The sequence below is a fragment of the Haplochromis burtoni genome, unplaced genomic scaffold (assembly GCF_018398535.1).
Source record: "Haplochromis burtoni strain Fernald_Lab_line unplaced genomic scaffold, NCSU_Asbu1 Contig_160, whole genome shotgun sequence".
In the NCBI taxonomy this organism is placed as follows: Eukaryota; Metazoa; Chordata; class Actinopteri; order Cichliformes; family Cichlidae; genus Haplochromis; species Haplochromis burtoni.
Window position 1 is genome coordinate 625,882 of NW_024582521.1, and position 13,828 is coordinate 639,709.

General features: G+C 42.5%; 1 protein-coding gene across 2 annotated transcripts; it reads left to right on the forward strand.

The window, feature by feature from the left end:
- The first annotated feature begins 9 nt into the window (after positions 1 to 9).
- On the forward strand, positions 10 to 13,452 carry zbtb38 (zinc finger and BTB domain containing 38). Of its 2 annotated transcripts, XM_005933164.3 has the most exons (3): positions 10 to 603; positions 1,151 to 1,416; positions 7,663 to 13,452. In XM_005933164.3, the coding sequence occupies exon 3, from the start codon at positions 7,663 to 7,665 to the stop codon at positions 11,317 to 11,319; it is 3,657 nt and encodes a 1,218-aa protein (XP_005933226.1). In that variant the 5' UTR covers positions 10 to 603; positions 1,151 to 1,416; the 3' UTR covers positions 11,320 to 13,452. The 2 variants fall into 2 exon arrangements, with proteins under 2 accessions (XP_005933226.1, XP_005933228.1); XM_005933166.3 differs by lacking the exons at positions 10 to 603; positions 1,151 to 1,416 and adding an exon at positions 1,423 to 4,997.
- Positions 13,453 to 13,828: the final 376 nt, after the last annotated feature.

Consider the following 13,828-nt stretch of genomic DNA (forward strand, 5'->3'; position numbering starts at 1 on the left):
TATTCTCCAAAGCAAGTCACTACTTTTGCATTACAAAGGAAACTCTTGCTTGCAAGTTTTGTTTTGTTTCAAAGAGTGTGCGTTGTGTAAGATTCCTTGTAAATGACATTAAATTGGCACTTCATGTCTGGATGACAACCTGGTGAAATTAAAATGTAAACAAACTTACAGAAAAATACGTAAGCAACTGAAGTCCTGCTGACATCATGTCATACTTCCTGTTTACATTTGCTGGTGAACTGCTGGCTGCGCCCTCTGCTGAAAGCCCTCAACCGGCCTCCACTGTCTTTGCATACACAAGGCAGCCTGGCTTTCTGTGGGATCACTGAAGCAGCCAGCAGAGGGAGCAATGTCACAATAAAAACGTCAAAATGAGTCAGATGACAGGAGGAGGAGGAGGAGGAGGGAAATCAAGTATGTAAAGGTAACGTGTGCAAAACAAGTGCTGTAGTTCTGGTTACCATATCAAGGCCTAAAAGACTCCAACTTACTTATTCTGGATTAAAAGCTTGTGCATATACGTGTGTAAGGACATCTGACACAGCAGTCCTACCTACCTCTCCTGAAACCTGTACCAGCAAGCTACAGTAACATAAGACAAAGGTATGCACTGTTTTTCTCTGTTTACAGGTACTTTAGAATCAGAGCTGGCATGTTATAGTAAATTTTAAAAGAATAACATAATACAGTCCTACTGTCATGTAAGAATGCCAAAAAAAGAAACAAAACCTAAGTAAGCCCTTGTGTTATAACAAAAAGTAGAACACGTGTTAAACTGCAGGTAGTTTAACATAAATGACCGCGCCTTCCTGCAATATCAAATATTTCTGTGGCCAAATGATAGCTGTGTGCTGGAGTGATCTGACATGACAGCATACAGCCCTGAATGGTGGGTACCATGACCTATTATTAGCCCCTGACACCGCCTTCTCAGCTGAGTCTGGTCTAGGAAAAATATTCATTACGTAACAATAAAGAATCTGTCTCCCAGACCCACTTCCCAAATACCACAGCAACAGCTAGGCCTCACTCTGAGGCACAGAGACATCAGCCACATCCATTTGATTACTGACGTGGTGTAGGGCTATGTGGGTTTTTTCATGCTTATCCATTTACTGCACACATTCACAACACCACCCCTCCTTCTCAGTTCCTCTTTGTGGGTCAGTGATGCAGCGGGAGTGACGCAGCAGTAGCAGCAGCCTCCAGAAGGCAACTTCGCACAGCAGGAACCGGGAACCTCTGCCAGAGCCATAGTCCACAGACGGCAGTGACGAAGGGAAAGTGGTAATGACCTGATCCGGGCTAGAGGAAGAATGGGAGCTGGGTAGTCGCTCTCCTCCTTCTAAACAAACACCAGAGAGGCTTCCACAGCGAAGGGACAGGCCCGGCAAGACCTTCCACACAAACGTTTTGGTAGGCATCTCAAAGTACGAGTGCTTGTTGCAGCAGCAACATAAGTTGTCCAAGGGATGAATGTCTTTGTATGCTAAAGAGTGTGAATGCTTTGAGAATGAGAATGAGGCCTACTCAGCCTTCTGCTGCAGTCTTTTCCTCTCAGCCTTTTCCCCGAAGAGCGTCCCTGCAGGCCGCAGCTGAGCTCACTGAGCATCAGAGGCGAAGAGGCCTGTTAACTTTGTCCTATGGTTTTAAACACATCCTAGCTGTAATGTCAGGGTTATTTTTACAAAATACCAATATGAGCACAGAACTTCCAGTTAGGACAGTTATTTTCTTTCTTATCATTTGCAGGCCTCTTTAAGCTTTAGCTTGAGACCTAACCTCATAAATCCCAAAGCAATTGTGCCAAGCAATAAATAAAATAAAAAAAACCCTAATAAGGGTATCTAGGCTGTTCATACAGATGAGTTATTATTTAGGTTAAAACAATAAGAAGACCACAAAATGGGCTTTTTCTCATAAATAAGAAATGATTCGTTTTTCCGGCATCAGAATCTGCTGTCAGGTTTTACGGAGGAGAAAACCTGAAATTAGACACAAACTACTAATATATACTGAAACCAGGGTTTTAATTTGATGTCTAATATCTCTTTGCTGTGAATTCGAGAACCACACAGGCGCTAACTAAAACAACAGGTGGCTGCTATGATTGGACAGAGATGTCATACCAGGAAGGAAAATATAAATACATATATGTATATATGTCTTGACAGTTCAAGGCAATCGTGATCAAAAATGATCTGTTTGATGTACCGCCCACTTTGTGACATGCAAATCTCGATAAGCTTATTTAAAAAAGCTTATAAACTTGTCTGACCAGTAAGAAATTGATGCTGTTCTTCCTCTTTTCAATATCTTGCAGTCTATAAATATTAATTAAATGCAGCTTACTGAAAAAGAGCTCTTAATGGTTTCTGCACACAGTGGAATCACACGTGTCTATTGAAAAAGATGGTGGCAAACAATAACCTAAATGGTCTACATGGATTAGGTTTGATGTTTTATAAAGCAATAAATGTCTAGCCATTCTAATCTCCATCTTTTTATCATCAAGTTATTTCTTACTCTCAGTATGGGGACTTACCGATACACTACAGTGATGCAAAAAATGCCTTCATGGTAGCGATGATTACTCCAGTTTTAGCACGTTATGGGCCGGATTAAACGCTCCTAGCTTTCTTAGTCCAGAAGAAGGCTTAAGTAGTGGTGAGAGTCTAAAAACAAATGTATTAAACCACCTTCCCTTCCAGAAATGATGCCAAATGAAAGTGAAATCATTTTTACCGCTTTTTCATTACACTCTGGTGCTTTCCAAGAGCAGCCTCCGCAAACCGTTAACTTTATTTCATTTTCATTTTTTGTACACGTGTTTTTGTGACCACCTTATTCTGTTTAAAGGTTACTTTGACATGTAGTAGTTTTACTGTACGGTGTAAGGCACAGACAATCAAAGCAAAACAAGGTTACTGTGTAGACTTATTTAAATGCAGATTTAAATGCATCCATGCACACAAATTAACTTCTTCCCACCAAAGCAGGGTTCTCTCATTCACATGCGTGAGAGCGAGTAGATAAGAACTTCTCACAGATATTTTGACGCTGCATGATGAAGGTCAAACGAACCTGTAGGCTGACTCTGCTGAGAGTCAGACCAGAGAATACAAAGTAAACTTTACAGTAACACACGCTGTAATTATGGCGTTTTCACCACAAAGCATTGTTCAAAAGCCTTAAAGGATCAGTCTGATCCAAGCATGAACTAAAGTGTCCAACCAATACCACTATCATTTAGGGTTTTTTTTTTTCCTTTTGGTGTCAGGCAGTTTGTGTCTTCATATACATAAACTTTACTTTCTTTGCTTTACAAAGGTTAAAAGAAAACATCATCATTCCGCTGTCACTCTCAAACTGACTGCTTTTCTAATTTTTACTCTGAATCAAACAACTAATCCACGTTTTAATGTTTGCTGCTACAGTAAAAATATGTTTAATCTGTCTTTTTGTTGCTTTACACTGTAAGTTCACACAAGCAGATATGTAGATGATGATATTTGAAAAGAAAACTGAACAGCGATGAGCGGAGGGTTGCGTGCCACGCCACCCAGAAATGGTGGCTATTGTGTGCATTCATCAAACCAAATTAATGTCATACAGCAAACACAAAAAAGGGGGCAGCAGTCACGGCTGTTAAGATTTTAAAGTTCGGTCTTTTAAGTGTGGAAAGCACAAACACTTAATGAAGAAAACATTCCCCCCTTCAGGGCGATGAGTAAGTGCATGCATGGTGATACAGCACCTGCCTCATTTCTGTCTTTTGAACTAAATAGTGCCATAAAAATGAAAGCTTTGATGCTTGCTGTTTGTTAAAGTGGATCTCAGTCAGGATGAGGAGGGCACAGTCATATGACTCCACTCTCAGCCACGTAAATAAAACAGTGCTTCCGTCCTTAGAGGCTAGTGAGAAGCTCACAGAGCCATGTCGTGTTTAGCTTCCTCCCCTCCCCCTCCTCGTCTGCATTGCTGACGCATCTGCTGCCGGTGCATCAATCAGCAGCTTCTATGTAGGTATAAGCAGAGTCTCCGCTGAAAGCGGGACTCTCTCTTAGCTTTGCATCCGGTTTGCATGCTCGATGCAACTGTGAGAAAAAGCATTGATGAACATCTGTCCGCTGACTAACAAAGCTACACAAATAGGACAGTGCCATCTTCTCTTAGCTTGTGCATTACCTAACCACAGTGACTGCGTAAGCACAGACGAAAACCTTTGGTGTAATGTATTGCTGCACTGGCAAAGACAGACATAGTGTAGCGTCATGCATTTAAGGTGCATGCTCTTTCTAAGTGGGCTGGAGATGATTTTATGTCATGCATTTTTGGTCAACATCGAGCTGCATCGAGATCCCGTTGGTGCGGTGCTGGGGAGATTTAATAGATCGTCTGCTGTACAGCAGAGGAACCCTTCACTCTATGCTGCTAATAGCAATGCAGCTCAGCGTTTTCTCTGGCATTGCATTCGAGTACAGAGCTGGTGTGTGATGTAGCACCCTGCATCTCTCCGCTCTCCCTACAACCCTCTGCCATGCTTAATAAAAGTTGCCGCTTCCTGCTCAGTGGCTCCAGAACGAAAGCTTCAGTTGCCCAGCCAGCACAAAAGCAGACCAATAGTCCGATTTAGCTACACGCTGCTTAAACCGTGAGTTATTCCTATAGCTTGTAGCAGGACAGAAGAGGGACAGCCAGAGGAGGGCAGGGCAGATCTAGCCCAGGACTTGGGCTGCATGGATAGAGGCGAAGGACGTTGGAGCCGGAGTCATCTTCATACAGAGAGGGAGGGAGAGGAAGAAAGACGTCAGAAAAAGCTCTGCTTCTGACAACACCACTGTTCAGCGACCATCATAGAAAAAGAAAACTACTTTCGCCTTGGTCTCACGAAACTGTTTTTCATGTATAGTTTGGTATACACGGGGCTGTAGAAAAGGGATACTGCATGACACTGCTTCCTGTTCGCCCTGCATCACTTTCTCTGATTTACTAAGGTATGTTTTGCATGATTTTTTAACCGTTTTTCTTTCTCTTTTTTTGTTTGGGGTTTTTATTTTTTATTTGCGGAAGTTCGCTTCGCACAGATGAGTGAAGTGTCTTTTGCTTTGATATTTCGCTCTTTGATTGACAATGCTGTCTGTATGCTGTACTGTCATTTCTTGGTTTGTGGTTTAGTGTGTGGGGACTTTTTCATTACAGATGTAACAAAAATAATTTCACTTTGTCTTTGAAGGTAAACTAAAGTTGGGGTGTGGCAAATTCATAAGCCCTGATGAGAAATTCTAATTTCCGCTCAGCATGTGGTGGGAATAAATCCGAGAAAACTCATACAAAATGTGGAAAAAATGAATGCGGTGAAGTAGAATAACGATGCAGAGGAAAGGATGAAACGCTTCTGATGAAGCACAAAGTACGAAATTAAAACAAATGCGTGGCACATCACTTGCGCTAGGTGAGAAAGTCCATTTTTTTTTGCTGCAGACAAAGACACACAGACCAATACACAGACACAAAGTACATTCAAGCCGAGACAAAGGCAAACCTCGATTGCTCTGCAGACTGCTGCGCGGTGCAGGTTCTCAGAGAGGGCAGCTTGTTTGTGGGAGAGAGAGGGGACCGAATACTCGGACGGCTAATACAGTCACTTGCCATCCAGCTGAATCCCAATAAGAGCTGCGCCATAGCATGTTGCCATGACAACAGAGGCCTGTCTGAGAAAGACGGCAGCAGGGTGGCTATGTTTCATCAGTCTGGGATGCTTTAAAGACTGGCGGCCATATTTGTTGCACGAGAATTCAAAAACAAAACAAAACGTAAACACAAAATACCTTCGGTGATAAATCACCTGCAGTCCCGGGAGTAAAGAATACCGGTCGTTCACAACAGCAGGCTGCCAAATGGTGCGCACCACTGGCAGACATTAACAAAACGTGACACAATATCAGATATCAAACTGAACTGTGAATATAAAACAGAGATAACCGATAAAGATGGCTGGCGTGTAGATAAAAACATATTAAACTCCTAAAAAAAACTGATCTAATGCTAATTTGTACAATCATCACTGCGCAACTTTCAATGCAGCCACAAAGATGAAAATAGCAACAATGTAAAGTGGTGACCTCTGAGCTTGACTTGCAAAAGGCGTGATGATTCAGCACTTGCAAGTGTAAGCTGAGTGTGTTTTAGCAGATACAGTCAGCGCACTGTGTAACACATGCTAAATGCCTCAGTAACGACTCATCCCTGACTATATGAGTAGGCCACAGTTAACCCGTCATCCTCTTTCAAAGTCAGAATTAACTTCATCTAGGGTTTGCAGATTGCAGATCGTGTTAAGTCATTATCAGAATCAAATTAATCCATAAACGCTGGATTGGCAGCGTTCAAAAATACCAGTCTGTACAATCAAGGCCGCCATTAGCTCCAGTATGCGGAAACTGAAAGGCATTTCCTCAAGAGTAACTACTGCATTACTGTTATCAATGCATTATCAATTTTATCTACTAACACATGCAATAAATAAGCTTTTCATAGCATTGTTTATGTTAGTTGCCCTTAAATGAGGTATTGATGAATAGTTGGGAATTAAAAGCAACCTTTGGTGCCTGCACAACAAACTGAAAAACAAAATGGGAGCATATGACTCATAACTCTATGGGTAACATTCATATATTAACTTTAAAACCAAAGCAAAACAAACCAAAAACAACAGGCAGTCATGATGACTGTACAACCAGTCTTTGTGTTGTGCACCGCTGTGGCATCACACTGACTGGATTACCATTCAATTTATTCACCATTAATTACAACTAAAAACAAAAAGGGCCGACAGTTTGAGAATGCCAGGTGCACCAGCTGTCAACCATTAGGTCATTATAGAGTCAGGATTTTTTTTTAACTGCAGCCATTCCGCCAAATTTTTAAGCCGGTCTCTTTGGTTTTAGCTCATATTTAAACGCAGCCTTTGAATAAAAATGCTCGCTCGCAGTACTTCTATGCGGTTGCGTGACACACTCCCACCAGAGCACTTTCTAGTACAAACTATAAGCCACAAAGCAGCTCCTCTGCAGCCTTTGCTGTAGTAGCTTACAGTTGTCACTTAAAGCTCAAATTTCCATTCCTTGAAGTAATTACTCACACCCTCCCTATTGCTGCACCGTCTAATGATTTACAGCCTGAAATATCAAAGTGCATTAACAGTTACGTGTGCCCGACATAAAAAGGGAGATTAACTTTTAAAAATGTGAGATTAAAGAGCTCTTCTACAGACGAGAAGCACATCTGGGATTAAGCAGAAGTGATTTCAGAGAGCAACACAGTCTTAAGACAGTTCAGCCACAGTTTATAGGTCTGATATTTCAATGAGCCTACAGTTTGCATTAAAGTCATTGTGTAAGCCATTTTTGAATTGTTAGAAAATTACATTTTATGCAAAATGCAAGTGAAAATATAGTTTCTTGAGTCAGAAGTGTTCACCAGCTTGTTGACATTAGAGCTCATGTGCCAGGACATTACTGCCATCTAGTGTTAAATCACACAAAGAGCTTGATAGCTTCAAATAATACATGTACACACTTCACTCCTGAGTCTTCTTTTGGAATTCAGATTCTCTGTTTCGCAAAACTCTAATGTGATTATTTCTCGTCCTATGTTTAGATGACTGTGGTGTCTCCATGCCCTCACAACCTGATGGATAACGCTCACCCTCAAACTGTGCTTAGCAAGCTTAATGAACAGCGTTTACAGGGCCTCTTCTGTGATGTTACCATTGTGGTGGAGGATGTAAAGTTTCGGGCCCACAAGAACATACTGGCAGCCTGCAGTGGGTACTTCAGGAACGCTCTGACGACTTCTGAGCCATGGAACTCCAGCCAAGTGCTGGAACTGATGGACCTTAAGTCTGAAGTGTTTGCCTGTATCCTCAACTTCATATACTGCTCGAAGGTGACATCATCTGATGCAGAGGACACCAAGGGTGTAGTAGCAGCTGGAAAAAGACTCGGAATTGCTTTTTTGGAGAAGCTCGCAGAACAAGAGAGACAGGATGAATGTGTTAAACCAGCAGATTCTTGCACTGCCCCGGTGTCTGAAAAAATAAAGAAAGCACCTCTTGGGCTTGAGGAGTTAGACAGCACCAGAGGACCACGCATCACCAATGCCTTCTCAATCACTGAAGTGTGTCCTGGAAACAATCCTTTCACCCCTCTGGATCAAGCAAACAGAGAGAGGCAGTCACCCGACTTGGGTCAGCTCCCATCAAGTTGTTCTACAACATCCTGCTTCAGCGGGAACAATGAGACTACCCACGCCCTCTCCGAGCACTCATATGCAGTATGCAAATCCACTGAAGGCAAAGATAGCAGTCAGTGTGACAGCAAGAAGGTCTGTAAGCCAGCTGTACCACAGCCAAAGCAACTCATTTACAGGAATATAGGACCGCTTAAAAAGCGGCACAAGCTGAGAAGCATTTTGGGTAAAAGCATGCTTCCGACACCAGCCGAACCAGAAACCGACAAACCAAATACAGTGACCCCCACATTTACTGACGGTGCTACTGCAACACCTGCCGCAGTTATGACCCCGCCTCCGCTTTTTTCTGAGGCAGAAAAAAGCATAGACACAGGGCCACCTATGGCCACAGACACAGCTCCAATGGAGCTGGGTCCGCCAACACTTTCCCCTCAGACAGAGGACAGTATATCAATCTATGGCTGTGAGCACTGTCCGGAGATATTCACAAATAAAGCTCTTCTCACCATTCACTCAGAGGTACATAAAAAGCGTTTTGTTAGTCATTTGTTTTGCAAGTTTTGCCACAGGAAGTTTATACACCTCAAACGTCTGCGCAACCATGAGCAGGTCTGTCCTAAGGCTTTGAGAGGTCCACCTAAACTAGATGCCAGGGATAGCTCAACCAAAGAGGTGGATCACCATTCCGATGACGGATCAGAAATGGAAACCAACATATCCCAGCCTCCTCCCACCGACCTACCAAGCCCTCACACCCCAGAGCCCCTTCAAGTGGACCAATCAGAGCCTCCACACGATGAGAAGCCAATGAAGATATATGGTGGTCAGAGGAGATATAGCTGTAGTGTGTGTAAACGGGTTTACGTCACCCTATCCAGTCTAAAGCGGCATGAGAATGTACATTCCTGGCAGAGGGCTTACCCCTGTCATTACTGTAACAAAGTATTTGCCCTGGCAGAGTATCGCACTAAGCATGAAATCTGGCACACAGGTGAACGCCGCTACCAGTGCATTTTCTGCCTGGAGACATTCATGACATACTATATCCTGAAGAACCATCAGAAGTCCTTTCATGGCATTGATCCCAGTCTGTCTGTTAAGAAAAAGTCTGCAAATGGTGGGCTAAAATCCAACATTTATCCTCTCAAACTCTACAGGCTTCTACCCATGAAGTTTAGAAAAAGACAATACAAGACGTACAGTCACACATATTCAGAGAAAGCTGAAGGAGGTGATCAGTCTGCAACAGACAGTAACTCTGTTATCCCTCAAATTGAAGAAAATGGTCTCAACAGCCACTCTGACACTGCTTCATTCCCTCTGACGTTCATGGCAACGACAAAGATGATTTCACCTGTCATGCCTCGCATCAGCTTTGACAAGCCATGTGACCAGGATGGCGACCAAAATCTAAACAGTGAGGTGGAAATTCGAGGGGCCACAAGAAAAGAGGCAGAAAACAGAGGTCCACCCTTCTTTAGCTATGACGGTTCCTTTTCTGTGCAACCCCATGCAGAATCTCCTGCAGGTTACAAAGATAATCCATCTCCGATAATTAACTCAGAGCACATGAGTCATAATATGCCCTTCTTAAAGTCCTTGAACACTGTTAAAAAGCTAGGTGAGCTGTCAGCTTCTGCCAAAAGAGTCGAGGACATGACCAAGGAGATCCTTCAATCGCACACAGAGAATTTGTTGTGTGATAAAACATTGGGGGCAAAAACAGAAACATACATCGCCAAACCAGCATGCCCAGGTCCATCTTTTGACAGCGATGCCATGCCGCTGTGTCAGATAACAGTCAAAATTGGCAACGAAGCCATTATCCGACGCCAAATCAAAGGATCGAAACTATTTCCCAGGAAAAAAAGGAGAATTCGAGAACTGAGTGTGGAGCAGAGCCCAAGCCAGTGCCCTCTAACAAGGGAAGACTCAGAGAGTCCCAGGCTCCGCTTCAGACCAGAAGTTGCTGCCACCAGAGAGCCAGAGGCATGCGATGACCCGTCTGATTGCGAGGGAGCAGATAAGCTCTGGCGCCCCTACTATTCCTATAAAGCTAAAAAGAAAAGGAAGAAGCTCAGATATAAGCACAGAAAAGCCATGTTTCACCATTTTTCTGAAACATCAGTAGATAGAACTGCTGCTAGCGAGGCCCACCTGGAAAGAAGCAGTTGGCTGAGAGAAGAGAGCGTGTCGGTGAGCAGCACGAGGGTGAAGCACAGCGTTGGCAAGAACTGCAGCCCGAGGGCCACGTACAACTGTGAGATCTGTGACAGCTCTTTTATCACGGAGACCGGTCTGAGGGCTCATGTCATTGGCTCTCACCCCTGTTTCTGTCGAACCTGCGGTAAACAAGGCCCCCCCAGTGAGGCGCCCGCCGGCCGCGATTACATCTGCAGCAGCTGTATGGAAAATGGCTCCTGCTTCGATAACACACCCCAGAGCCCCAACCGAGAGAAAAGGTACCGCTGCTCCTTCTGTCCCCAGCGCTTTCTCTACCTCGCCACGAAGAGAAGCCACGAGAAAAAACACAAGGAAGCGAACGAGGAGGGCTACACTTTTGACGACTTCGCACCGTGTTCGAAATACTCTGCACACCAGAGCGAAGCCAACAGACAGGCAACCGTCAAAACAGAGGACAGTGACAATCACGGGGCGACGAACATAAAACATGAAAGAGTGGAAGGGGAACATTTTTCCATTGATGAGAATCAGCCTGAAACTGAGGAGAAAACTGACTTAATGACTCTCCATCAAGATGTGTCATATTCCAGCATTAAAAGCCCGTTATCACCTTGCACTGACCCACTGTTTTCCCTTGCAGCCTCAAAGCTGAAACACAAAATACCAAAAAAGAGGTTAAACACACAGCATTCAAGTCACCTGGTTTCAAAAAGGCAAGCGTGCGACAGAGACAGTGACAGCAACACGGACGCTGTGACGGGACCAAGAACGAACAGTCACAGTGAACTCTGTAGAAGAAATGACTCTGACTCTAGAGGTGCCCACATTTCCATGCACAAGCCAGAGAAATGGGTGTGCAAAGAGGAGCCGTTTTTTTAAAGGTTCATGAGGACTGCAACCAGCTACAGGGAAGATTAAGGAGAAAAGAAAAAAAAAAGCAATTTGGTTAGGGAACATAGGATTTGCAATGTTGTATTTGCAGCTTAGAGTGTTTGAAGGGACAGCAAACAGTAAACATGATGATCTAATTATCCATGTAATCTCTTCCCTCCTAAACCAGACTCAGTAAGCTTTTGTTCAAGTTTTTTTTGTTTCTTGCATAATATAGGACCTCTTGACACAGACTGTATTTTGTCCATTGTCTATGCATGTAAGGTAGACTCAGTGACATGACAGAAAGCTCATGGAAACAAAATAAATAAATACAACTACTGGTGATATTTCTTCAAAACGATGTGCAATATCAAAGCAGAGAGACAAAGTGTTGGAAAATATGTAAAATCCGTTTAGTCTTCACTTTTCTAAGCCTGGAGAAAACCATATGAATTTTCTGACTGTCACCTTTCTGAATCTCCCTGTCAGCTAGCTGGACATGGCGAGTTGCACTTTATAGGTAGACTATGCTAATTTGTTCATTTAATACTTTGGATAAGTCGATTTCAATTTGAAGCACCACTGATGTAATTTCAATTTTTGAATTAACTCATTGCACCACTGAGATTAAACTTAATACTTTTGTGTGTTTAATATGTATAAAACATGTAAAATTATTTAAATAAATACTGTTGGATATTCTAAACTGTTACATCCTGTCCTGCTTTGGCCAAAACTATAATAAAGGCTTCACCATTGTTTCATAGCATAATCTACGCCTAAATGCTAAAACTTGGTGAAACTAATTATAACTGAGGAGCTAGAAAAACATAGTGTTTAAGTGTGGTGGATGTTTTTAGGCAGAAGGATTTAAGCAGGCTTATTGGTGCAAAGCCTTCTTCCATCAAGCCACGAGATGGTTGTGCACTCCTCATGGGTCCTCGGGGACCTGCACACCATCTGAAAAGTTAATTCCCTGTTTTCTTCCACACAAACTGCATCTGTTTTTAAGAGTTTAGGCTCAAGACACAATTTCCAGATGTGTAAAAGAAATTCCTTTCTTCATTTTCAGGTATAAGGCACTGTTAAACACACCAATAGTAACATTGAGGCAGCCTGTCCTGCCGTAAACTTTAATGAGGGAAAAGCAGCAAATCGTGATGGCAGCGATGTGACTCCAGATCAGATCAGATTTTTCTTTTCATTTTTAAATATGTAAGTATTGCTGCATATGGCTTTGGAAATAGACCGGATTTTACTCATGCAGGGTCAAATTATAACATCATATTATATAAGAGCATAACTAAATATTGTGGAGTTATGTGTCATGAATAGGGATTACAAACGTAAGGTAGAAGTATTTACATTTATAAATTAAGATGCAAGAAAGACAAAGTATGTGAGCTACCTTCAGCTGCTCCCTTGTTCACAAGGGGTCGCTACAGCTGGTAGCTCAGCATGTTTGATTTGGCAATTTGTTTTATTTTTTTCTTACACCGGATGCCCTTCCTGGCAGAACCCCACAGGGACTTGTGTCTCCCCTCGGGACAGAACCAGGGATCTGCTTAGCAAATGTGTAAACCACTATACTATGAAAGGAAAGAAAGAAAGATTATATCTAGGAATAGCTCCAGTGTTCAGGTGAAGAGGGCTCATTATATTGTGCAAAAGCTACACTGAGTACTGTGGTCATTAAAATAAATATGAGCTAAATCTAGTATATCTAAATATGATCATTAGTAATCTTATATATTTTCTGTTTGAGTATCATACATCACAAAGGCATTTTTTATGTTATTTGGAGACAGAAAATTTACATACATGGCCACTCCTGAATTATTATATTAAAAAATACACAAAGTATTTTACTTTGAATCTTAATCTCCTGTGCAGCTGGGAAACTACTGCCACACCCCTCTGAGGTGAACTCCATGTGCAAAATTAACAAAGGAAAACACTTGGGTTCCGATGTTATAATAACTGTATATGTGTAGTGAGCATATGCAGCATGTGCTGTTTAGAAACCGCATACCTGACAGCTTTTCAGGCTCCATGCTACTACCATCTGACGATGACACCCAACCAAAAAAGCTACACCACCTTGAAAGGGGAAGAGAATAAAACGACAAAAAAAAAAAAAACAGCTGTGAAATGCACACTGAACTGTGTATCTTACAGTATCTTGTAATCCACACAGAAGATAATAAAACCAGAGTGTATAATATTACATTTTTTTCATCTACCTGTTTTGCTGAAAACAAATAAATGCAAACCAGGTATGACACACCCACAAACTCGAATAAATATTTGCTCAGTAACACACTCATAAAGCAGCTGTGACGTTCGCGGACATTTTTATGTTTTGGTGCAATCATTTAGTGTGCAGCTTTCCTCTGGTTAATGCTTTCAAAATAAAGTGTTTTAGTCAGTGTGTGGCCCCGAGAAATGAGTTTTTATCCGGGGCAGAGGTAGCTAACTCATTCATACCCGGTGACACCTTTATCTGTCTGAAATC

Bases quoted from the DNA above. Each gene is read 5' to 3' on its own strand.
- zbtb38 (XM_005933164.3), top strand. From the start codon at position 7,663: ATGACTGTGGTGTCTCCATGCCCTCACAACCTGATGGATAACGCTCAC.